The sequence below is a fragment of the Anser cygnoides genome, chromosome 3 (genome assembly GCF_040182565.1).
Source record: "Anser cygnoides isolate HZ-2024a breed goose chromosome 3, Taihu_goose_T2T_genome, whole genome shotgun sequence".
NCBI classification, from domain to species: domain Eukaryota; kingdom Metazoa; phylum Chordata; class Aves; order Anseriformes; family Anatidae; genus Anser; species Anser cygnoides.
Genome location: NC_089875.1, coordinates 35,757,255 through 35,783,829, shown reverse-complemented (window position 1 = coordinate 35,783,829; position 26,575 = coordinate 35,757,255). Strand labels below are relative to the sequence as shown.

The following is a 26,575-nucleotide window of genomic DNA, read 5'->3' as shown; positions in this document are numbered from 1 at the left end:
TTTTCAAAACCACTGAAACCACAGAAGTCTCTCCCTCTCATTTCAGAATTGTAGTTCTGAATTATCTTGTACAGTCATCCTTTCTGCCAGCAAGTGCCTTGCTAAAGCTACATATTGCTTCTGCTGTGACCCATTTCAAAAGGTTCAATCAATTTACAGGCTTACAATAGTAAGGCCTTGTAAACTCCCTGCAGTGTAACACCTGATTATCTGTCCATCACCCACTTATTCCAGTGTTTCTTCATAACACTTTGCAAAGGCTTATTACAGGAAACATTCAAGGGCAAAAGCTCTCACGTGTAACACAGCATGATAAACAGAATACTTCCTTCTTTATTCAGTCTCAGCTCAATTATTTCCATGCATAAATGACAACCATTAGCAGAAGTGGCTTCATCAAAGCCTCAGTATGTTGGCATCTTAAGATAGCTTGCCATCCCACCCTTTTTTCATGGACTGAAAATACCTGTAAGGATTTCACTTGACACTAGAAATTCCACATACACAGCAGCATAATATACCATGACACCACTGTACATTGTCATGGTCACTAGTTTTACAGAATATATTCCTTTCACTTCTCTTATCTATCTTAGATGAGAACAATCTCAAACACACTTCCAATTTGCCTTGCTTCTTGCACTATTTTGTCCCTCGTGTTTCTATGACAAACCTGAAAGCACTACATAACGTTGTTCTTTTTCCTTAATTAACTACTATATTGGCAAATTATAGCACCTCACATATCTCTAGCAGTAATATACAGTTTCAAAGAAGTCTTATGGGGCTGTCATTTTGCTGCTTCCAATGCAGAAAGGTAATGTTCTTCACTTGACTAACTTCTTGATTTTTAGGAAATAGTGTATGTCTTTGTTAACTTTTAGTGGACTAAAATGTACAACCAAAACTGCATTCCTATTTTTTTCCTGTGTATTTTGCCATGTAAAAACATTGTGGTCTCGTATTAGCAACTGTCAGGCATACCACAGTAAATAGCAATGTATGAAGTACTACCAAATATAGAATAGAAAATTTTTAATTGACAGAACTTGTTATTGCATGCCAAATATCCTTCTACAGACACAAGTATTTGTAGTAATTCATACCTATATTAGTTTCTCTACTCATTTGATCTTACAGTAAAGTTCAAACTGACCACCAAGAGAGAAGATTTTATCTCTTCTGCAGTAACTGTTCTGCATGCAACTATCTTATTAATTATTACATCTTTTAGTATGCAGGATATATACTTAAGAGTGTATCTCCATTTATACAGGCCAAAAAAAGCACCTTATGAACTAGAAAACACAAAAGCTAATCATACATTCCAAAACTTCTGCACACTAGTAAAATGTACAAAGTCAGCATAGTACCACAGAAGATTATTTGTCCTAGAGAACAACTTCCAAGAGAGACTTCAAAAGAACAAAAAAAAAAAAAAAGAAAAAAAAGAAAACTGTGTCAGAATATTTAAACTATTTAAAGATTCTACCCAGAAAAGAAGCTTCAAGCTCACAGACAGTTTGATTGGCTATATTGTACCCTAACAAATTTTTACAGCCTAGTCAACAGTGACTCACATCTATGGCATTCTTCATCCTTTAGCAATACATAAACATAACAAACACATTACTTCAGATATTACTGTCAACATGAACACTTAAGAATACTGTAAAATACACAGGAGAAAATACCTGGACTTAGTTAATTTGTATTATATAATTTGATGGCAATTTGAAACTCGCTTGTTTCATTTTTCTCCATCTGTTAAGTTTGTTTCAGTTATGGGGTCATTCACAAAGCAACAGGAAAAAGCAGAAGCGGCAAAAATACATTCTGAGATAGTATAGTACAATGAACTCCTTTAAATTCTATTTTAGAAAAAGAAACACAACTCAACGTTTCCAGGGCTCTTGTAGTCTATAACACTTGGACAAAAAAGCGTTGAGGGGGTGAAAACAATAGTACTGGAGATCCGAGGGCAAGGACTGGCATGTGAACTGTCATGTTATAAGCATGAGGGAGGCAAGATTCAGGAGCTGCTACAAATACGGGGTGACTAAAAAAAAAAACCAAAAAGGTCTCAGAAAGGACAATTTCTCTTTACTGGACTGTCTGTGATCAAAACACACGTAGGGGAAACGGTCATTTTTCAAGTGGTGCTTTTTCCTTCTTCCCCAGCCACACTGTCTGAAGAAACACTGCTGGGGAAGAACAAGCCAGACAGCAGGAGCAGTGACAAAAGCTGCCAAAGCAGAGAGCATAGAACAACGTAATTTTGGCAGAGCCTTCCTCAACTCTGTGCTCCTCAGAGGTTCTCAATCACTTTTCCACCGCTTGTACCTCAACTGTACTCTGTAACACCACCCTTGCATGGTTTTCTCCTGGACTCCACCCTTGGCTTCCTTTTCTCGAGGGTTTCCATCCCATTTTGTTTACCACTTCCTAACCAAACCCCAAAATAATTTAGCCAACATAATGTTCTCTATCAGACACCTGTTAGCTCTGCCTGTGCATTACATCCTCCTCTCCTGTAGCCGTATCCAACAAGCCAGGGAAACCTTTGGGCAGACAGCACCTGCTACTCGTGTCTGTGCATCGTAAGCACGGCAGGACTGTTTGTCGCAAGCGTAACAAGCACAGTAAGTACTGTCAGGAAGTAACATACAGGTACATTAATGCTGCTGGGTTTTCCATCTTACTACTAACAGATGGACAGCACACAGATTATTCTTGACACAGGGAACTTCTGATCCCCAAAGATAAGACACTTTTTTTTCCTGTTTAAAAAAAAACAATTCTTGTTATAAATGGGTTGGTAACTTAATTACTTACCTCCCTTAAAGCAATACCAACCTGAAATCCCGTGAATATTTTTTTCTCTTGGGAGAAGTTGCCAGAGTTTTCTGCAGCTGTGACCACCCTGAAAATCTCATTCTAACTTGTATATTACAGGCCGTTTAATTATTCAGATTTGTCTTAACTCCTTGGCCCCTTTAAGACTAATAATAATAATAATAACTTCTTCCCATGAAATCAAAGAAATACAGTGTTTGATACTCCACATGTACTATTTAAAGTCTGCTGGGACCTCACTGGGCCTCAGCAGCCCCTGCAGCCAACTCTTTCCTTTCTGCCCTACAGTCACAAGGCTCAAGACAAGTATTTTCTGTAAACTCCAGTTGGCCCTGACATTAGCAGCCTAACAATATGTGTAGTGTTGAACTGGCTTTCAACATTTAATATTCAGGATCTTAACAGAAATCCAGGTTTAGATTTTCTTTTACCGAATGAAAAGGAGAAACCATAACCTATAGAAAAAATGAAGCTACGTGGCAACAAAACAGCACATTGATGGATAGCTTTCCTGCTTTTAGCATGACCCAGACGTTTCACATTGCAAGTCAGTTTTAACTTAGACTAAAGCCATATTACAGTCCTGTATTTTCATTGTAACCAACACCCTCAGTATTTCTGCTGTTACCTTTTCCTTTCCTGATAGGAACTCTGGGACTTTCTGTGGTCATGTCCAGGGAGGCTGCCACAAACTCCTCCCATGAATTGCCCTGCCACAAAGCCATTACCTGCCTTGGTCCCCGGCAAAAAAAGGAGAGGTTTGGTGGGGTTTTTTTGCTTGTTTTTTATTCCAGGACATACACAAAGTGTCTTAAATAAAAACAGATTTTATTGACAAATTCAGAAGCAGGAAGGAACAATGCAGTATAAAGTTAAATAAATGCAAGATCAGCTCAGGCTGGGAAATGCTTCTGGGGGCCTATACAGGAAAAAGCCTGTCGTGGCCCAGCATTTGAAGAGCTGTTCTAAAACACCCTTTCTTGAGCCATTTTTGTTGGCTTGGTTTCCTCCCACTGTCAAAACGTGCTAGTGCAAGGTCAGCATTTTTATTAATTTCCCACAGAATTCAGTTATTTCGTGTTCTAATACAATCTTTTCAACACAGCTAATCGAGTCCTTTCAAACTGGACAGAGTAAATAATGGCATGCAAATTGAAATGCTTTCCTTCCTATGACAACTGCCTTTTCCGAACAGTCTTAGAAATTTTCAATACAGTGCAAAATCTTTCATAATACAGCATGGAGAAAAAAAAAAAAAATCAAACTAATAAAGTGCAGAATATTTATCATCAAAATTTAGACACAAGGAACACCGGAAGGCTAGACAGTCTGTCATAACCTTTGAAACTTCTTAGGAATTCACACCACACAATGCAAGAACCAGTGCAATACGTATTACAACTGGTAAGCAACACTTACAAAATGGTTTGGATGCAAATTGGAATTATGAAGGAACGCCACTAATAAAGAAAAGGCTGCTTATCTTGCCAAATCTAGTCAGGTAACTATACTATGTCAAATAAGCATACTTTCTAAAATATAAGGATACAAAAAGTCAATGTTAGAAGAACTGAAGTAACATTTTAAAGTTACTTCTCCATTCATCTCCCTTCTCTTTGCCTCCCTTTCTCACCCTATACGACTTCCTGGTCTCTTTCTCCCTGTTCCTTCTGTGCCATGACTCTTATGTGACATTTCCAAGAAGCATCTTTCAGACCCTTGTGCCACAGATCTGTGCCAATGAAACGAGAAGAGTCATCATTGGTACTATTTTCTACACACAAATCCCCTATTTATCTAATCACTTCTCCTGCTTCGATCCATCTGTTGAAATTGTCTAGGTCTGGCCTAAACCAGGTATCTCCGAAATGCCTGTTAGGTCACTGCAAGACGGGGGCAAGTATGAATGGGAAAAAGGTGGAAAAAACATCAGTAAAGGGAATAAGGCAAATTGATTTTGGATATACATATATTTAATTCAGTATTTCAACCTGCTATACTATTTTGAAAATCTTTTTTATGACAGGTGTTACCTCAGGTAGTTAAACGCAAAGATCTTTTCCCAAATAAACCATTTTATAAGCGAGTTAACACACAAGATTCATCAGCCAATAAGCAGCAATTTCATTACATGTGTCAGTGTTAATACGATTTAGAGATGCAAGAGTTATTCAACGCCTTCTGGTACAGAAAGACATTTACTTGCTGAAGCCTCAGATGGAATGATTTGTTGTACATTAGAAATATAAGATCTTCAAAATGTTTAATCTTAATCTTTGAAAAGGTCTTTGGATCTGCTCTCAAATGTGTTACTATGATGCCTTTTTGCTTCAGCAAAGCATAGGCAGCAGAAGTCATATACAGTTCAATTACAAAAAAGAGCAGATCAGTTTCAGAGAGAAATAAGCCAGAATACTTCTCTTAAAAGTTTCCATTGAATATTTAAATATAGCTCTAATCATCTAACTCTTAACAAAAATTGAGATAATTTATCTATACCATTCTTATATATACGCACATGCACATATATACAAGCATATGCCTGGTATACCCTTGTTTCTTTCCAGTTCCATTCCTTCGTTATATTTGCTTCCATTCATATTAAGCAGTAGTCAAACACACACCTTCAAGAAGGTAAATTAATCTGACTGTTTAGGTTTCAGTCAATAAGATAAAGCTATTAAAAATGAGGTAATAAATGAACCAAAGATACTTAAATACTCTCATGTTTTCAAGGCTACATGTGACACTTGCAGGCAGCTTTCATTTATATTTCAGTTTGCTGGAGGGAAAGCACCCGTTTCTCTCACCGCAGGTGTTAAGAATTTCAACCATTATTATGAAGTTATTATTTTAGTAATTATTTCTGACTCCAATCATGCCAAGTGGTACTTATCTTTTGGAATGCAAGTGAGCTGATTTGAAGAAACTGAAAACAGATGCCCTTTTAAATTCCATGAAATAAGTGGAAACAGGACTATATCTATCTCAGGTTATCATAACAACATTTCACTTATGGAACCAAAATCTTCCAGGGTGCATTCAAAATCCACATGATGTCTTGAGTGCTAAAGTTTTCATGAGGATCTGTATGTTAGCAAATAAATAGGTAATGTAAGAATACAAATATTTGCCCACACATGTAGCAGCTAGTACACACACAGACTGAGGCTGCTTCACTTAACAATAAGAAGAGAAATTGAAAAGGGTTTAAAAGACTTTCAGACAACAGCAATTATTTCATTATTACACCAAAAGAAGAAAAAAAAGAGGTGGGAATAGTTTTCTAATGTAGCCCCAACACTTTAAGATACTCAAAATTAAGCTGAGGGGTATGACCAGATGGCAACCAAAAATAAATAAATTAAAATTAACAGAATTCAAGTTACATATTGTCTACTGTAAATCAAGATTACTGTCCTAAGTATTTTCACTGCAATAACTACTGTAAGCTTAACCATACTGAAGTAAACAGCGCTCATGCTATCCCTCCAAACATTCTCAAAAGCCTCTGCCATAAAAACGCTCAGCTTTCTATTGATTTGAGAGCACTGAGTCACTGAGTGTCTGAACTCTGGCTGTTGAAGTAGGTACACAAGTTCTGGTATAATAGACTTGACGCATGAAAATTCGTAGAAGAAGTGGTGATTTGAGAGGAAGAGGAATATCCTCCCTACCCACCACTGAGTATACACTTCACACATCCCTGGAGCCAAAGAAAAAACACCAGGGCTTACCCTTTCAGCGGTCAAAGACATTTAAAAAAAAAAGTAAACTGTGGGTGCATTTAATTGTCAGAATTAGATCTACAGCAGATCAGAGATATTCCTGAAGGAGGCTGAGCAACAGCAGCAAACACCATGCATACTTTGGTGGGCTTATGAAAGAAACACGCTATAATCTGACAGTGTAGCAGTGTAGAGAAGCAAGTCTCTTTCATTCTTCAATTGGAATTTCTTTCAGTACAAATCTGTGTCTTGTTCTCTACTACTTTCATTTCACTGAGAAAATATGGGTTGATTACCAATAAATGACAGTCATGACATAAAGGAAAGTTTGTTTCCCCGTTTCTGTTATCTCCTCTCCTTCCCCCAAAGTGGTAACCATATGGCAGCATGAAAACATCAAACATCATTTTTTACTTTCTATGGAATTTATCAAACGAACATTCAGTTGCACAGAAAGCAGTTTAGCCAATCTGTTCTTTCTGCAACTTACGCTGCTATATGGAGACATCTTCAAGAACATTTACATCTAATGTGTCTTCCATTTTCCTGTTCGTATAATTATTATATCCATTTTTTCTTCTGTTCTTCATTGTGCTATTTTCCCTTCTACAGTACATTATCTTCATCACATTCACCCACACTCTTTCCAAATTCTTACTGGTTTGTCTTTGTTTCTTATCCACAAACTCTTTCTTCATTCCCTGTACTCTGCTTCTCACATTCTTCCTCCCATGTAAACAATTTTTTTAAAAAAAATCAGACTTAAAAATCTGCATTCTTAGCTGAGTTCACAATATTACGCATTTCTTCCAAGACCAAACAAGTCAGCAATGTTCTGTGAGCTGTATTTTCTTGCTTTGACACAGATATTTCTTGTTAGACCAGATTAATTTTCATGCATTATATTTTGTCCAGCACTCTGTTCTTCAAAGACAACTCAAACATCTCCAGGTTGACCGTTAGCCTCAGACTTGCTAGCAGGTATTTGATATCAATGTCCATTAAAAGTTTTTAACCACAAAATTTGCCAAACTCCATTGACTTCAGTAGTTTACAGTCCTCTGTGTTCTGTGGTGACGGGAAAGCTTTCTCCCCTGAAGTATTTCACTGTATCCACACAGCCACTGCTTATCTTCCATCTGCATTTTACTTTGCAACTGTCCCAATGTCCTGTGATCCTGTCAAACACAAGCATGGCCTTCTACTTTTAGGGACTGCATTAAGGTTTTGTGTTTGTTCTTTTTTTTTCCCTTGGTCTTCTGAACTCTCACTGTAACTCTTCCCTCTTCTACAAGTACAAAATAGCACTTGTTCACTGCACTCCTTCCAACTTTACAGGCTCACTGTGACCCCAAATCCTCTTCTCACTTTTCCTGCGCACCAGGAATAACAAGAAGCTTCTAAAAGAACTGTCAATCTTTTCTCCATCCTGTTACATAGCCTAGCAGTGAAGTTGCTTCAGAGCGCTCCTACCTCAACTGTGTGCCAGAATGAAGATGAGCCACCTAATTTTTTCCCAGGTCTGGTAAACGGATAGAAAAATGTTGAACCAAGTTTTTGAACGTTCATTAAGAATTCCGGTTGGGATCAGGTACAAGAACTGCAAGCCTTATAGATCTCAGTGACCTATTCAATACCAATACTCTTCAGAAATAAACTGGTGTGTATATTTTTAAGGAATGCTGATAATAGAAGAGGCTGGTAATGGGTGAGTATGAACTGAGAGCAACACCTCATCTCCTTTCAGATTTCCAATCTGCCATAAAGCTGCATTTTGAAATTTCTGAGGCAAGTGACAATGCAGCTGGGAAGAGATTAACAGCGTCACACACCACAGGAAGAGTGAAGTATAACGTATTATAGTATCTAATAGCACAAGATGAGATAGCAGTTAAGTAACAGACAGTCTCTGTCAAGAAGAAAGTCACGGAACACCTCCTGCATGGAAAATTAAAAGAGATGTTCAGAAAGCACACTTGAAATACCCAGAAGAATTGCAGCATTGAGAGCTAGCCTTATACTGAGATTCACCACGGGGTTTTGGTAAAATCTCAACTTTTACCTTTCAGTAAGAAAGATGTCAGCTGAAACCCACAAATTCAAAATAACCCAAGAAGACTGACAGGACTACATTGGACAAGTTCACTTGAAGAGTCTTCCACTGGAAAACCCTGGAGTCGAGTCTCACAACATATATCAAAATGCTCCCCTAATCCTTCTAATACAGTCTTCCACGTTATGCTTGACAAGCGAGATGAAAGCAGTTTCTTAGAGTGTGTACACCTAAACAGCCTTCAAGTTGAAAATCTTGCAGAGCTACAATGAAAGGAAAACATGTTTTTCCCGCATCAGAGAGTATCCTCAGCTATAGGGTAGACTACCAGTGTTAAAACTGATAGACCTAAAATAAGCCTATCCAGAAAGGAAGTACATAGGAAAGAAACACAACTGTATTATTAATTGCTACATTAAAACCACTGTCCAACCATTTCATCTATCAAATAATTACCTTATAAATATCCATCTGTTTCAAAGAGAAAACAGATTTCAATAAAGTTTCAAGTATAAGAAGGGGAGCTCCATTTACCCATTACCCTGAAAAGAAGCAACTCCTTCACCAGAAACCAAACCAAAATTGTTGTTGTCATCTATCAAGCACTCCCTGTTCTTCAAAAACAAAGCTGTCGCACATAAATGACATGGCTTGTCAACTGTGTAGCAGCACAATGTATTTCGGCAGCTTGTGGGTTTTCTCATACATTCAGATTTTCCACCTCACAGCATAAAATTTAATTACGTAACAATGAACTTCTGCCCTTACATAACTTATTGGCCTGAAGTTGCTAGAGCTATCCGCTGGGCACAATGAAATTTTACAAATGCTTTTTAAAAGACAGAATGTGTCATATTGACAGTATTAGACCTTAAAATAAGAAGGTCTTGAATTTTGCCACATTAGCATAGAAAAGGAAAAAAGAAGCAGAATCTTCAAGAAAGCTGTGCTTGTTGATGACAGCACAAACCACCGGAATAGTAACCTCATGTATCGTTCAGACAAACAATTCTGCATCATTTTTCTTAAGTTTTGTAGCTACAGTACTTTAAACAAGAACAGATTGCTTCCCTAATGCCTCTACAATTAAGTTTTGGTTTTCTTTAACTTTTCAAAAGCAAAACGAAAAAACTCTTTGCACAGAAAACGCAAGAAAATGGAATAAAGCCTTTTATGTTTTCAGCATTACTTAAAAACAAAAGCAAGGACAACAAGTTTTTACACTCCTTTACTGACTTCTCATAGTGTTAAGAAATATTAAAAATGATAAAAAAAATAAATGAGTATCTTACACTTCAGTCACATTTGCACATGAATATCCACTCAGGGAAAACCATGAATTCATAGAAATCAGAATGCAATATGAGAATCTGCTTTCCAGATCCAACCAAAAAAAATCCTGTATCTCATATTGATTATCATGTCAAAGTCAGCGTACACCAGAAAAAACAAAGGCTGTAATATATATTGTAAGTTTCCAACAATCCAAATAAGCTGTTAACTTGAAACAATATTGACCTCTAATCACATATCAAATGTCTTGATTTGCCTTTGTGCTGCCATGCAACTGGTAAAAAAAAACATGCTGCTTTTAAAGCTGCGTGTCTTAAAAGTTGCTTCCATACTTATTGCTTTATGTAATAAAAATTGTTAAAATTACGCTAATCTCCAATTAGTAAAAAGTCTCAAAATCTCAGTAAACAAAAATCTGTTCTACACCATTAATCGCATTTATGCAGAAAGAGAACATTTTCATGATACTCACCCAATCATTGTGTTTTCTTTAATCTGGCCCTCTGTACCATTTACCATTGGTTCTTGATTTCTGTTTTCCTTCTCTGAAGCATCACTTGAAAGTCCCAATAAAGCTCGTACTTGTTTGGACTTCACATCCAATATCGTGTCGGTGTAGCCCACTTCTTGCAGATACCTGTAGGACAGAACTCATGCTAATTTTTCACGCACATCTTACTCACTCAAAACACTAAATGAAAACTTCTCCCTAAACTCATCTTCAACCCCACAGCTTAGCAAAGTATGGTGCTGTGCTAACGGAACATGCTTATAAATCATCCTGTACCAGCTGCAGAGGGATCGCCTCTTGCAGTACCAGCCTCTACAGTCACTGAGGCGGGGGGGGGGAAGGGGGAAATAATCAAAGAGCCTAGCAGTCAGAGGTTATACAATACGTTATTCATTCATTTACTAAAATGGATGGAAAAGCACTTTCAATTATAATATTTACAACTGGCTTATAAAAATCACCACAGTTGCATGTACAATATAGCCATTTTATTCTTCAACACATGGAAAACACACATGAAGCCTTACAAGACGTGTCAGGTATGTTCCTTCCCCAGGCATTACTAGAAGCCTAGAAAACAGAGGGAATAAGCCTAGAAAACAAAGGGAATAAAACCGAATTCTGTAGCTATAGCTACTACTAAAACCTGTTATTTATAACGTACTATGTTTGATAAAATCTTTGCCTTGCCATTTCCTCATTCTTCAGAATCTGCAAAATATTAATGTATCTCGCACATTTGGGTTAGTTTTGGTTGTATGAAAACCTTAAGGTCTAAAGTTGGCTCTTTCGTCAATATGCAGTTGTACCTTTGCATACAGTAATGCATCTGGAAGACCAAATAATCAGTCTCTGTCCCTTCCTCTAGAAAATGAATTTACTAATACTATCTTCTCAGAAACACTGAACAGATTAAATGATCAATATTCTGGATAACTCTGAAGAGTAGAAATACTAGTTCATGATAAAAGCTGTCACAACTCAAGGATATGCACTTTTCTAGCAAGAACATCCTCATCCAATTATTTAACAATATTCTTTACATAAACACATTTGCAGCAAAATACTGACTGATGACTATATCAAAATCAAATGAGTCACCTATGCAAAACAGAGTCTGTCAGTAATAAAAACTCGTTATTCAGCAGCATGTAACTTACTCATGAATTACACTGGGAGGGAATGACTTGCCTTCAAATCACTGATCCAAGTCAAGACTACTTTATTTACATTTATTCAACTTACATGCAAATATATGGGTTCTTGAAAAAGAAAAGGAAGTAAAAGCCATCCAACTGACAAACTGTACAATTTAATTTTGTATAACTCCTTGGAAACAGGTCCTCTCCAATAAAGCCCAGACTGTCCTTACTATCTCCCTCCCCTCTCATTTAATCTTCTGTAACACAAAAACAGAATTAGATATCAAAATTTTGCTAGCTGATTAGAAGGCCACAGAATCTAGCTATCATCATAGTGAATGAGTGAATGAGGCTAATGCATGAAAAAACAGACATGAGGAGACCTTGATGACAGGTCTTGAAGAGATCTTTTCAATTTAAACCAAGGGCTGTAACTAAGGCAAAAAAAAAAAACCAAACAAAAAAAACAACCAGAAATATGACCAAGTACCATGGAACTGCATAACTCATTATGAGCAAAATTCAAAAATTGATTTATATTAGACATTTGCTTCATTAAGATGAACTGAGAATTAGAAAGCTCCTAGTCTAACCTTCTTAGTGGTTTTTTTGCATGTAGAGTAGACCAAAACAAAAGTTATCCCTCTCCAACCCAAGTTATTTTTACTTTATGTAGCTGTAAAAAGAATTGTTTTATTTTTTAATTGCAAAAAGAATTGTAAAGTGTCATGACCCACTGTTCTTCCAAACAGATTGTTTTATTATACTCAGTAAAAGCAAATGAGATTTTCTGATGACAAGGCTTCTCACCTGAAGTTCTGAAATACTAATATTTTTTCAAAAGCCTAGGAAAAGTAGGGCAGAAGCTGTATCAACTTCATCATACTAACTTTTCTTCAAAGAAAATCTAACAGAAAAATCAAATACCACCATCACCATGTTTCCTTACCAGATACTTTCCCTTGCATTCATTATTCAAGTTCTTCTCTCTATACTTACTGTCTTAGCAGCTGTCGTCCTTGTTTCCATATTAGCTGGCTGTTTTGTGGCTGAATCTCTGTTTCATTCCCTTCATCTGGAAAAGATTATTTAATTATAAGCAATTTTTCCTTTGTCCTACTTCTAAAAAATATGTCCATCCACTTGTGAAGACAAATGTGATTTGTCTTAAGCTTATTAGGAATGGTTGAATAACAAAATAAAAACTCCAAGTTTCAAAAAATCAATCAAGAGAAAAAAATGCATATAGCATGTGAATCTCGTACTACCTACACGTAACAAAGATTGTCAAGTACATCTTACGGCAGGAGACCAAGTTCCACTAGTCATTAGTGCCTCTCCTTCTGTTTCACATCCAAGAGTCCCTTTTTCATTAAGGGGACAATCATATAAACAATTTGGAGTCCCATATTTGCATTAGCCTTCTAGTATATATATATGTGTGTGTGTGTGTGTGTACACTCGTAATTATGTTTAAATACACACACTTAACTGCAAACAATGTCAAGTACAACTGTACAAGTACTTGAACAGTATCAAGTACAATTATACCTACTTACAATTTTTGGTCAACCAGTTTCCTTATTATTGGACCCATCAGACCTATTCGCATCAACTTTACGTTCATCTGTGTTTGTATTAGCTTTGGGGAAGGAAAAAAATACAGCAGTATTTGTTTACTTTTTAACTTGAAAAGCTGATGAAAAAACTTCCACCACATTTTCCATAACCACAAATCTGGATCCAAACAGTACTACGCTGGGAAAATCCACAAAAAAATTACGTGGCTGTTCTGGTGAGAAACCTACCTGAATGCTGGCAATCAGCAGCTACACATTTATTGCATACATAGCTTCATACTACACCATGGTATATTTTCCCCTCCCCTAGGAGACAAATAAGCATATGCTTCCCAAGATAAAAGATCTTGGTTTATTATCTACAAAAGATAATAAATAAAACTCTATAAGACTAGAAGCCCTTGTGATCCAAACACTGAAGGATGAACAGTCTTCCTGCATAAACAAAAATTAAGAACCAGAAAAACCTGTGGTATAATCCTATGAATGAGTATGTGATACAGGAAGGTTACTGTCCTTACTGAGAAGTCATTCTCCTTTAAATAACTGAATTCAAAACTAAACAAAACAAACAAGAAAACAAAAACCACAACCTCTACTGAAGAAGCTATCAAAGATTAATAAGAATTCACATGCAAGGGGAACCGTAAGAATTTTATCTATATTAAATTCACAAACCCATTTGATGGCAACCATGGGAAATCATCAATTGCACATAGATCTTCTAAGAAGAATTGAGCACAGCTGGACCCAATACACAAGCTCACTCTATGCAAGAGTTAACACACAACTGAGATAAATTTCCCTGAAAATAAATTTTGAAAGTGGAAACCTTCCTTCTGAAGGCACTGTTAAATACATCCACAGTCAAGAGTTCTCTTTTTCTTAAGACTCAGAAATGATGACTGCTAGCAGTAACAGCAGTTTATAGACGATAATGAAGGGACTTGTATTACAAGAAAGTAACAGCAGATCTCATGAGAAGTAAAAAAGATATTAAAAAAAAATCTGATCCAACTCTTTCTTCTGAACTGTCTTACTGGGTTCCCAAGAGATAACAGAGTAAACAACCAACAGGGATGCATTTGGAAGAACTTCTAGAAACACTTCTGTATTTTTTCCCTCACTGGCAAGATGGGGGAAGAAGAAAAAAAAAGAACTATCTATCCAAGACAACTCCAATAGTTGTTAGAGCAACATGCTATAGCTCCACCCTGAGAAACTACAAAAACGAGAACTGTAGAAGCTATCAGATATCTAGGACGTTGGTGTGATCAGGACAAAATTTTCTAGTGGGTTAGATACAGATTGGAGTCTTCCACATGAGTAACACCAAATTAAACAATTTCTTCAGTTAAGGAAATGACCTGGATAATAATATGAAATAGAACTTCTCAAAAACTGTTGTATTTTGGACAGGAAAATCCTGGTGTAAAATTTCATCATCAGCCGGTGCAGAGTTTTTTGGTTGTTATTGTTTTTTGTTGGTGGTGTGTTTTTTTTTCCCCAAAAAATGATCTTCTGAATCCCATGAGGTAAGAGTTAAACATGACAGTAAAACGTGCCAACCCTTAGACAAACCAAATGACCGAGCTGAAGTCTGCAGACTATATATTCTTCCTTTTTATCAGGTGATTCTGGTTTTGTTGCTCTAGTAGAAGCATCAGGGGTCTGAGATGCAAAAATAGCTACCTATTACTTCTCCTCTCAACCTCTTCACCTACAACATACAAAAGGCATAATCCTCAAACCCTCCCCCCCACCCCGCCCCCAGGGAAAGTAAGGGTAGATAGGAAAAGGGAAAAAGGAAGTAATTGCAATTCTGAATTCCTCAAGCTGACTGCCATTGTCAAACTCTCGCTTATGTCTAATACATATTTTCACACAAATTATGTACCATAGAGTTCACATCCTTTGCTATTAACTTTTCTTTCAGAAGAATTATTCAAAAATAAAAGGATTCTATAGCTATAAATCTAGTAACTCTCTGTTCCAAAATATCCATACACATTACTTAAGAGAAGATAAATTATTCTCTTCAGAAGCAGTTTGCTGGGTTTGCATTTTTTTAAACTCATTTGAGACTCTTTTAGAGCATTAACATACTTTTAATTTTACATTAGTAAAATATAATCTTCATTAATTATGTCTATTCCCACTGACTCTACTAAGTGGCATATTTCATCAACACCATCATTTAAGCATTTGCACAAACCATAGTTGAGTTTTTATGTCAGTAATGAACTCATTCTTCATGAAGTCTTACCAGAATCATAGTTTGGTGGCTTCATATCTCCCTGATTCAATTCTGTGCCATATTTTAATTTGTGATATTTAGCCCTGAAAAGAGAAAAAAAAGGAAAACTATTAGCACATTTAAAGGGTATGGATAAATACATAAATGTCACCTGTCCTCGCTACAAAAGTCACTCCTTCTTTCTAGCGTATGTACAAAACAAGTAATTTCAGCAGGACTTAGATGTGCAATTTTGCCTAATTATTTTTTCCAAGATTTACAGGTATTTGCAAAGCAAATACTAATGAAACAGATCAACAGACAGTAGGTTGTACAAAATGGTTTTACTTCCTTTTGGCAATATGCTTGCTTCTCCCACCTTTACTTCTTTTTTTTTTAAAAAAAACTATCACTAAACTATCAAACATTTTTACTATCCACATAATTTTGTATTTCACTGTCACCTCAGTTAAGCAACTTTTTTTTCCTTCTTCAGGCTCTCCTTAGTGAGAGGCTTTCCTCACTAAGAACTACTCTATACCAGTGCTAAAGCCTAGTGCTGATAGCAGCCCCGCTTCACCAGTTTGTCATACAGCTGCTAGAACTGACACTTGACTGAGTTAAAAATGGAGACTTCTCTTTCAAAAATACTTCACCTACAGAAGGCCTATTGTAATAAACCCCACAAAGCATGCTATATGATAGTAAGACTAGCTAGAAGAAAAAGAAAGAAAGCATTATGACTGAAAAAGCTTCATCTTACAGAATCAGTGTCTACAGACTTTTAAACACAGAAAATAAAGCAACAGTAGTATACCATTACAAATGTACATATAAGTTATTAAAGATTCGTCAGAGTAGATGAAGTCTTATAACACAGTAATGAAGAGAAAAAGTGAGGCAAAGAGAGCCTCACTGTCTGTTCCCCCTTATCTCACACTCATAGGAACTCCAGTCTCTATGATTGGTTTTGGCCAAATATGAAAGCTTTAGAAGACTCCAAAACCCAACTGCTTCCCTATGAAGTTTTGTAGACATTCCTAACCGTGTAGAGAACCAGCACCCTCAATATAAGGCAAGAGAGAATTGAGGCAGTACTCGACGTTCAGCCTGGCAGCAGCAGGATGACCGACTGGCACACATGCAGGCACAGCTCCAATGCAAATGCAGCGAGCTGGGTGTAAGAAGGCAAGACAGAGGCTACAGAAGACAAAAAGGGAAAAAGAACAAACCCTCGTATAAATGAACACGAAAACAGGCTTCATTGCCTCCACAACTCACAAGGGAACTCTCCCACTTAAAAACTGTTTTTACAAAAATGAATGGGTGTGACACGTAACGACTGCATAAGGCAAGTGCCACTAAGCTAGAATGACCCTATCAAGAGTGACTGGAGACAGCTTTCAAGTTACCTCTGCCTCCTGATTGCTTCTCAGGCATCCTCAGTATGTTATTCTTCTGTTTTCTTTTGCCTTTTCCTATTCCATCAAGCAAACTCACTACTTCTAATAAAATGATGATGAGGGTAGCTAGCAATGCTTAGTAGTTCTTTTCCTTAAGTATTGACAGTACAAATTCCCTACTGATCCAGCTGCTCTCTAATTATAATAAACATTTAATTCCAGATGAGAAGGGTAAGTGCAGAGTGAAGAAATGTCCCCTTTATATCAACAGTAATGTTTTGTCTCTTCTTACTGAAAATTTCCCCCCTCATTACGTGCATTATAGAATCAGTTCAGCAAAGTGAGAGCATTCACTCCATCCACATTCTAATCTATTAATGGTAGGTTTTTTTCATTTTTCTTTTTTTTTTCCTCCTCATAATGCAAGTTTTTTTTAAAGTCTTTATTATTATTTCTTACTACAAGAGGATAACCTAGATTACATGGTCTTAAACGCCATAGGGTCTTAAATTTATTTCATTACTAAGCTGGACTAAGACTTCATCTTTCAGAAGATTTAACTTTGGGCAAAACAGGCACAGAAAAGTAGAAACACAGATATGAAAAAAGCTGACAAACACTGTCAGCTCTTTAATTGCCTATCCCAAAAAGCAATCCTTACTTCTAGTTTTATTGAGAAAGTTAAAAACAAAAAGCTGTAGACCTTTGCCTACATGAAGTGACAGAAAATCCAATGCCAAATTCAAACCTGAATTAATTAGAATGGATTAGCATAAACTCAGGTAGCTGAGCAAGACACCAGTCAGATATGAAGCAGAAATATGAATACCACGTCAGAGTACTTGACCTGGTGAACCCATCTTCAACTACAGTCAACTTCCAGTTTAGAAGAGAGAAAAAAGAGAGAGAGATAAATAGCTAACAGCACATTGAGAGGAGGGGGAAATCTATACTAATTCTGTTCTAATTAGTAGCATCTTTATTGTACAGATGACAATGTCAGAAGTATGAAAGACAATCTTCTTCCTTCTGAAGTATGTTAAGGAAAGAGCTGAACACAAGGATTCAGACTCTAAGTCTGCAAGGAACAGTCTTGACCATTCAATTTCACATACCGAAACCAAAGGGTAAGAATCTTTTCATGAAAGAAACTAATTCTTGTCTATACACATTCTTAATATGCTTACTCCCTTAGCATGTTTATATTTATCTAATCCTACAGTAACCAAGTGTCTCCTGCCCACCTGTCATGCTTAATTTCTCCATTTCCTCAGAAATTACATATTCCAGTTACTATCTGCTTGAAATTGGCCCTGTACAGTTCACTTTGAACTCTAGTTCACATATCACAGCAGTGAGATGCTATTATCACAAAGGAAATCAAATAAATTTCTTCTATAAATCAGTGTACAGAAAAATCAAAGTTCCTCCACCCTTTGTATCACCTGGTCAAAAACAAGGAGGTGGCTTCGGGGGTTTAGGGCAAGTGGAGAGACCAATCACTAAGGCAAGCCTTATTATCTGAAACTTGATCAACTTTGGTAGTATAACATCAATTTCTGAAAATGACATCTGCATTATTAACAGTATGCAGAGATTGGAAAATTACTTGAAAATAACTACCTTAAGGGCACAATTTTACAGGTGTTATTTTCCATCTGAAAACTAGCCTTGCAAGTTGTTTGGAAGAATCCTATTTCAGAGCTGTGAAACTACTTTACCAGGAAGATAGCCTTCGTAAGGTAAGTATTACAATTGCTCTGCCTTTTGCACTTTGTTGTACAAGTCATTTATTATTAGTAGTAGTGGTATCTTTAAACTGTGTTTCCTTTACATGAACAGTGGTGCTTTGAGACATTCAACATTGCTGCAACAACACTTGAAGAGCTGCTCAGGAAAATGCTGAAAGCTTTCATCCTTCTAAATTTCCTAAAATTGAAAGCAATGAAACTTTTCTGAATGCTTCACACAGAAAAGTTTGATTCCAATCAAAAAAGGCCACTGTTTCTTGGAAATATCTGTCGCCAGACCTGCAGCATCTGATCCAGCTGTGCTGAGGGAGCCTGCCAAAACATCCGTAGAAGATCTAGGAGTCGCCGCCAAACCAAGAGACATAAACAAGAAAGACTGCCAGGAACAGCACTGCAAGATATTCTACCCAGGGGAGAGGGCGCCAGCCTTACTCTGATCAGACACACCACTGCAGAGAACAACATAAAATTAAATCAAGTGTTTCTAGAGACATGGCCCAAGAGTCGAGTTCTTCGGTTGGAATATGTTAAGACGGGAAATGACCTAGACTAGATTATTAAATTAGACGTGTACTTGACAGAAATAGAGCAACCAAACGTACTACATTTTGGTTAGCTCCTGAAAATCCAGAGAAAATAATGCAATTTATTGGTGGTGGAGCAACCATCAATATAGTAATAAAAAGTAACCCTCAGGTACGAATTGCCTCGCACTGCAATCTACTGGATGTTGGCAAAACTGCTGATGAAAAGATGGTACTGCTTAACTACTAATTATCTCCCTTCTAAGTTCTCTTCTCCTTAGTGTATTAAGACTTTTCAGCAGAAATAACTTGGCTTCATATACAAACAATGGAAAGGTAATCTCACAATTACTGAGATAATGACTGAACATTAAAACTAAATTTGTCAGAAAAAAGCGTGATAATCCTTACGTAAACACCACTTTCTACCTTCCCTGCTATAAAATCATGCAAGTGCCATGAAATCGAGAACAATGACACTGCTTCCAAAGCTTATTATTTATAATTAGCTTTGGGGGAAAAAAAAAAAAGATTGGAAAAAAGAAATGCTGAATACCCACTCTGCGAAATAGCAGCTCATAAAAGCATGTACGTGAGAAAACCAATGTCAATCATTTCTTGCTCTGAGGACACTGCAAGCACATTCTACTCTGGGTCACAATTTCACATTCTGTCCCTTTACTAATAACCTATTTATTTGACCTATCTAGGAAGACTTTGGTACACTGCAAGGCCAGGGCAGAAATGGAAGAATGCAGGGATGTCTCCCTGCCCCCTCCCACCTGCACCACCCTTGTTATAACTTGACCAGAAATGTTTTCTTTCTACGTCATAGGATCTCATTTTTCAGCCCTGGGTTCCCAGTGGCAACAGCCAGCGTATAAACTGACCACTGGCTGACCAGGCCAATAGCTGATTTAGGGAAGTGTTGGGAAAGAGATTAGTGCTTCCAAGCTCAGTGTGTTGCCATTCCTTCAAGTATCAAGCAAGAACACTTGCTGGAAGACATTGCCAGCAGAAATACAAGACCATTTCTTCAGTAACTGGCAAACAATACTGCTGTTTAAAACCACAAACTGTTATAAATAGCTGTTCCAGCACACACCATTCACAAACATCACATTTACTTTGAGAACTATTTCACTCCCATAAAGAAGCCATCAAACTCGATCAGATCAGCTGCCCATGTAGTTTACTGACCTAAGTAACCGAGGCTAATAACATATACTGCAGAAAAAAATGTAAGAAAAAATACAAGATATGTATGTAAAAACTTCCAACGAGCGACCACTGGGAATTCTTCCTAATTCTGACAGTGAATGCTGCATTAGGATTTAAATGCCTAATTAATTTAGTTGGCTCTTACTGAATGCAACTGGTAGACATCTTCATTACAGATATGGAAGTTAAAAATATTCACTCTTACAAAGCTTCTTTGATAGTGCACAGAAATATATTTATCTAGTCTGATAATTTTGGATAAATTACTAATTTACCTGGATTATGAACTTGAAGTATTAGAGATACCTTAGTAACCAGGATACCTCCCTTAGTTTTGAAATACAAGAAATGTTACTGAATATCATTCCTTATAGCATAACTTTATCTGTACAAGAACATACTCCGTTCTCTCTGTCTTCTTTTAAAGTGACTCCAATCTTCCTAATGATGCTTCAAATAGACTTTCCATGGCTATAAACTACTATCTCCATTATGCAGACATTTGTTATTTTTCTATGCTATTTGATATAAGATCAGAGCCATAAGAAGGCCTGGGCAAAAAGGCCGTCTACCTTAGCGTTCCTCTGATAACTCCCTGAGGCAAAAGCAAGTATGCTGAAGCTCTGAGGCTACTGATTCCACAAAAACGGTTGCAGCCCCATGCTAGCAAATAAATTGGTAACTACTGGAAAAAGTCAAATTGGATGGTGTAAGGCATGTCTCATATGCCAATAGAGCCCATGTAAGATGAGAAAATATAAATACAATACAGTGATGTACAACTATTAGAATGCTTTTTTTTCATCTAGCAGCAATAATCTATTCCTCATATGTGCACATGTATATTTCTACTAAATCAAGCAATTTAGAACAGTTCGTTTTATTAACGTTTTATGAAAGTAGGAATTACGTGATAGAGAAATGGTACTTAAACAATGATTGCTTTGCAGTAGTACCACAAGTATACACTTCAGTTAAGCATTTTAAAAGACATCTTAATAATAAATAAAAAAATAATAATTAAAAGTCAACCTGCCCTGAAGTAAATCAGTGGAGTAGAAATACTTCTCCAAACACAGTAAAAATAAGTTGTTTGCCTCAAAGATTAGAGCAACAGGAAAATATGTATAGAACAGTATAGCAGACTAGAGACTTCCATTGAAATTCCCATAAACAAAGAAACAAACGTTTTATTAACTGCTAAACAGACATTTCTTCATTCCTTACACAATTAACCAGAAGATATTCCCATAGAGTCTATCATATTGTAAAGTCTAAAAACTTAGCAAGATCAAAACCTAACAGTTACTAGACTGAAGACAGCCAAGATGACAGCTACTAGATATTAATAAACAAAGCTAGCCCTTTGAACCAAAAGGGAATACACTAATTCTGGGGTATAATCTATACAGTTAGGTGGAATCTTACCAAGGAAAAGGAATTAACTATTCATCAACTGTGGGCTTTCCTTGCATATTTCTGGAACCACATCATATTAGCTATTGTTACCAGAATACAGACATTTAGACTACTATTTACTATTGGTAAATATTACTATTTAACAATTTGTGAGCTGATTGTATACACAATAAATTTCTCTCATTTTGGTCAAACACAGATGCAACGGTATCTGTCTTCAGAATGTTGTCATCGTGTACTCATCACTAAATCAACGTACCTTTCCTGTTTAAGTGCATATTCCAGCATTTTGATTCTCCGCACTAGATCCTTCTTCAGATTTTCTTGTCCCTTCCTTTCACCTTGAAGGAAAGCGATCTGGGCCTGCAAAAGAAAATATTCAATGTAGAAACTGTTTCCTCAAAACCATTCAGCAGAGCTCAACCCTTCCTCCCGCCTCAAGTTACTTTAAAATTGATTTGTACAGTTCAAAAGAAGTTGGCTTAGTGCGTTTCATAAACATTAAATGCCTAAACTAAACACTGCATAGATAAGCCTTCTAAACTTCATGCTCATTACAGATCCTAAAAAAAAATACAAAGATAAGAAATAAAGCAATTTTAATTTGTTTGACGGGCTTTATTTACTTTCATGGATAAACATTCAATCAATGATAAGGAATAGATAAAGTAAGCATACAAAAAAACCTTCAGCAGATGAAAGCATTTATCAACAATAAGCAGAAGATGGAAAAGTATTTCTACTTACTATCTGAAGTAGTATATAATTAGTACACTGTTCTACAGATACATTAGATACATGATACTAGTCAGAGAAATGAAGTACAGCATGTTCAGCTAAAAGAAAAATAAAACCCTGTTTGTAATACAGTGCCAACTGTTAATTATAATACTTACTAAAATAGGTTAAAGAAAGCTCTCCAGAAGTACTGTAATTAAGAGAGAAAAACGGAAACTAGGGAAAGGTATTTTGGTGAGAGAGAAGAGGAGAGAAGTGGTACAGAAGTAAACAGAAGTGTAAAACAGACATCTAACCTTTATCGACTTTCAGCAGAGAGTAGGTATTTAGTTGCCTGTGAAAAACCTCCTTTAAATGGAAAATGATGATAACCACAAGATACTCATTCCTAATCATAAAGGCAGAACTACCTGCTTTTGTACTTCATGCTTAAATCAAGCCCATTACAAAAGGCAGGTTCTCTCCCAGCTCATGAAGTACGACTTAGACAAAAACACCTATGGGTAGTCTCCACTTCACGCTTCAGCCCCCCTGTACTGCCAGCTGCCCACTGTTTTCAGTATCACAAGCTTTGATGCTGCCTCCGCAGCTAAGTCTCAAAGCATTTCATGTATTTGCTGAAAAGCATGAACAGCCTAAAAGGCAACTGGTCTAGACCATCAGCTGCTGAACACAAAGACCAGTAAATCTTTCATTTCTGCAACCACCCTTTATAAACAAGTCTGGTGTTTTCTACAGGTACTGCAGTCTGCACCAATCTCTCAGGAAAAGCTTGGGAGAAACAGAAATATTGTGTCCCTAGCTGCCATGATCTTGAAAGCAGTCCCCAGATATTGTAATTAATGGAGCCAGAGACTTCTAAAGAATAACTTACTTGACTTTAGGTTTTTACCTGGCTTGATGGTGGTCAGCTAGATCAGCTGCTTTAAAGTAAGATACCAGCTGACTTAAATTCATTGCTCAAACACAGCCAGTAAATAGTGTGACAGACACCTGAAGAAGCCCTAGCTAACCGTCACCAACTACAGCAGCCAGGTTATGACGCGTGACAAACATTGGCTGCTCTCCAGTGAAGTCTTCATCTTCACTGGGGAAAATGTATTTCACTTCCCAAAAAGCCTCAGCTGAATCAAAGGAAAGCACCAAGCTTCTCCTCGCTTGGCACTCAATCTGGAATGAGCAAAAAGCTGCAATCAAATTTAATGCTCACTGTACAGGATGGGAAAGTTGTGGTACCGTCTTGGGAGCCATCGTTTCTTACACTGAACATTTTAACTGTGCAGTGAGCATTTCAGCCCCAACCAGCTTATCAATGATAGAAACACGTCAAGCGCATACAAATCAGTTTACAATAACTGTACAGGCCCCCAGATTACAATGCATAGAGCTGTGCACCCTGATAATAATTTCCCTCTCCATGATCCAAACAGGCCCAGCAGAAACAAACACATACTGTTCCAACTAAGAAAGCGAGAGAACATTAAAGAATACTATTAAAAAAAAAGTAAATAATGTGAATATGCGGTCAGCCAAAATGAAAAGGATTGCCCAGTGACACCAGGCATGAAGCCCGTGTCCCTGCAGGCCGGCCAGCAGCAGCCAGCCTGGGCCTGGCTCGCCCGCTGCCCTGCGGCAGCACAGCCATGGCGCGGCCCTCACCGCCCCAGGCCCAGCGGGGAGGTCGGCCGCTGCCTCCACCGGCAGTAGCCTGGGCAGAGGAAACACATGGCCTCTGAGTGGCTTTGAGATGAGAGACTTAACTGCACTTGATTAAAAAATACTGTACTACACACCTCCTTTACATAAAAGTGAGCAGCGCTGCTCGTCACTGCACGCCTCTGCTATAGGGCAGGCCGGGCTCTGTGACCTGAGTAATCATTTGAGAGCCAGCAGCTCTCAAGCACATAAAGTAGCGTAAATAGCCATACTAACCACCTCTGGAGTTGAAGCACCTGTGTTTTATAATTCAGCAGGGAAAAAAAGGATTGTGCTGTACCTACTCAGAGCCACCAGCACGCTCTGTAGGTAATACCCATACTATACATGAAGAAAGGCCGCTGGAAGAAATGTTAATTGATTCTTTGAACCTCTTTTACTGTCAGTGGTACACCAACGCTGTCACTGATGTCTTACAACTTTTCTTGTTCCTAGGCTTCCAAGAAAAGCTCACAGTTATTACTCGAAAAGCACGCAGCAGCAACAACAGGCTGGAATCAGCAGCCCATGAGTTGCCTTTCCAGCCCTGCACAGGCTTTGGCTTTCGTTTCATTTCACATTCATAACTCAGAAAAGTAAGGAGAACATTTCCCGATCTTTCTCATCAGGAATTAGCAATCCTTACTCCTCATTTATGGAAGTATGGAATAATTACAATTAGGTTGGTCTTAAATCATCCTTTATGTATGCTGAAAGTTTCCTGTCACTAATTAAGAAATTCTTGATGAAAATATTAAGTTTAAATTGTAACAAACATGAGGACAGCATTAAAATAATAACTAAAATCTTACATTAACCATAATACCAAACAGCCCGTATGTCAGAAGCATATTTCCTTCTTTACAATGTTTGGCAATTAACTGGAAACATGCAGAGGAACCTAGATGTTCATACCATAAATGCAACAATTTGTAATATAAATGAATAATACTTAATTTACATAGCTAAAATGACAAATGATGAGATCGAGCAGTATTTTCTCAGTCTGTAGCACAAAATGATTATAATTCTAGGTTTATCATTTCTGATCAAAATATTTAACCAATACCTGTATAACTATCTGTGCAAACAGTTCACATGTAAGAGGTCTGAGTGCTGACATGACAGAAAGTATAACTGAACTGCACAACTACAGTTTTCTTATAATTACAGAGTAAATGGCAGAATTTTATAAACAAATTTGGACTGCACAGACAACTTCTTGTTGCAGCTTTAGTGCAAGCCAAACCATAGGTGGGAGCTACCTGACAGCTACAGAGCAAGGGAGGAATGCTTCAGTTCCCCATAAACTGTAACACTCACTGCTTTACACTTGTGCTTTGGCCACTCCTCGGAAAGTTTGCCAAAAATGTCAAGAATTCACAACCATGCCCAACAAACAGGTTTTGCGACAACTGCCCTTCTAGCTAATAAAATGCATCAAGCTGTAAACTAGTCATCAGAAACCTCTAAAACTGCCTACGGGGATCACGCAAAAACCCATATTGTTTCTTGCCCTATGGGTGGGGCACAGCTCTCTATAACGCAGCCAGCCCTGCTGGCTCAGCACTAAAGCATCACAGCAGCATCAACCTCCTGTTTATTCCCAGCTGAGTGCTAGGAGTTACTGTATTACAGCTAATCTGTTAAATTAAAATCAAAAGAGTCATGTGGAGGGGAAGAAGGGGAGAAAAAAAAAAAAAGAGCATTAGGATACCTGGAACAGTCTGATAGTCTGTGTCAGCTACTCTTGTACAGTCCATTTTTCCCCCACTTTATCTATTAAAGTTTTTGGTATTACCAACTGCAACAAAAGCTTTAAGTTTCAAGTGCATCTGGTCTAAGATAAAAGCACTGTAGCTATCTTAACTATTCCACTTCTTCACCATGAGATTTTAAAAATAAAATTCATTTTTAAGTTTAAAATAAAAAAAAAAATAAAAACAAAATCTCATGTGCATTGCTGTTTTAAGAAATTCCCCAGCAGTCTCTAAGATCACTTTACTGTGAAACGGACAAAACGGTAAGGCAACATGTTACTTAGCACTGGGTTAGAAACATTATCATTATTTTTAAAGTTGTTGCCTTCCTAATACATGTTTTCTAGATACAAAAATACCATCAAACAGTTACACTGCATATTAATACATACAGATTTTGTCAACGTTTAAAAAGTAGGCTGAAATTTACACTTTCTGGAATCATCACCCACAGTGACAAGGATGTCAAAAGGTATACCTGCGCATCTTAGACTGGCATCTTGACATTACAGAAAAGCAAAATAGTAACAAAAATTTTAACTTGAACAGAAAATGTTTACAAAGAAACAATGCTATGGCTACTAAACAAATTACTCATGTTTACTATCAACTTCTATCTGTTTATAACCTTTACAGCTATTTTAAGTTAAAAGGGTATGTTTGTG

The 26,575-nt window shown here is 37.1% G+C and overlaps 1 protein-coding gene across 4 annotated transcripts in view; it reads right to left on the bottom strand.

The window, feature by feature from the left end:
• Positions 1-26,575, bottom strand: part of STRN (striatin) — a 69,658-nt gene that overhangs the window by 34,700 nt on the left and 8,383 nt on the right. For all 4 annotated transcript variants that reach the window (XM_066993904.1, XM_066993906.1, XM_066993903.1 and 1 more), the window contains exons 2-5: positions 21,977-22,080; positions 15,430-15,503; positions 12,583-12,658; positions 10,403-10,567 (exon numbers count right to left, since the gene is read on the bottom strand). In XM_066993904.1, coding sequence (XP_066850005.1) covers positions 10,403-10,567; positions 12,583-12,658; positions 15,430-15,503; positions 21,977-22,080 — 419 coding nt within the window. The remainder of the gene's footprint in view (positions 1-10,402; positions 10,568-12,582; positions 12,659-15,429; positions 15,504-21,976; positions 22,081-26,575) is intronic.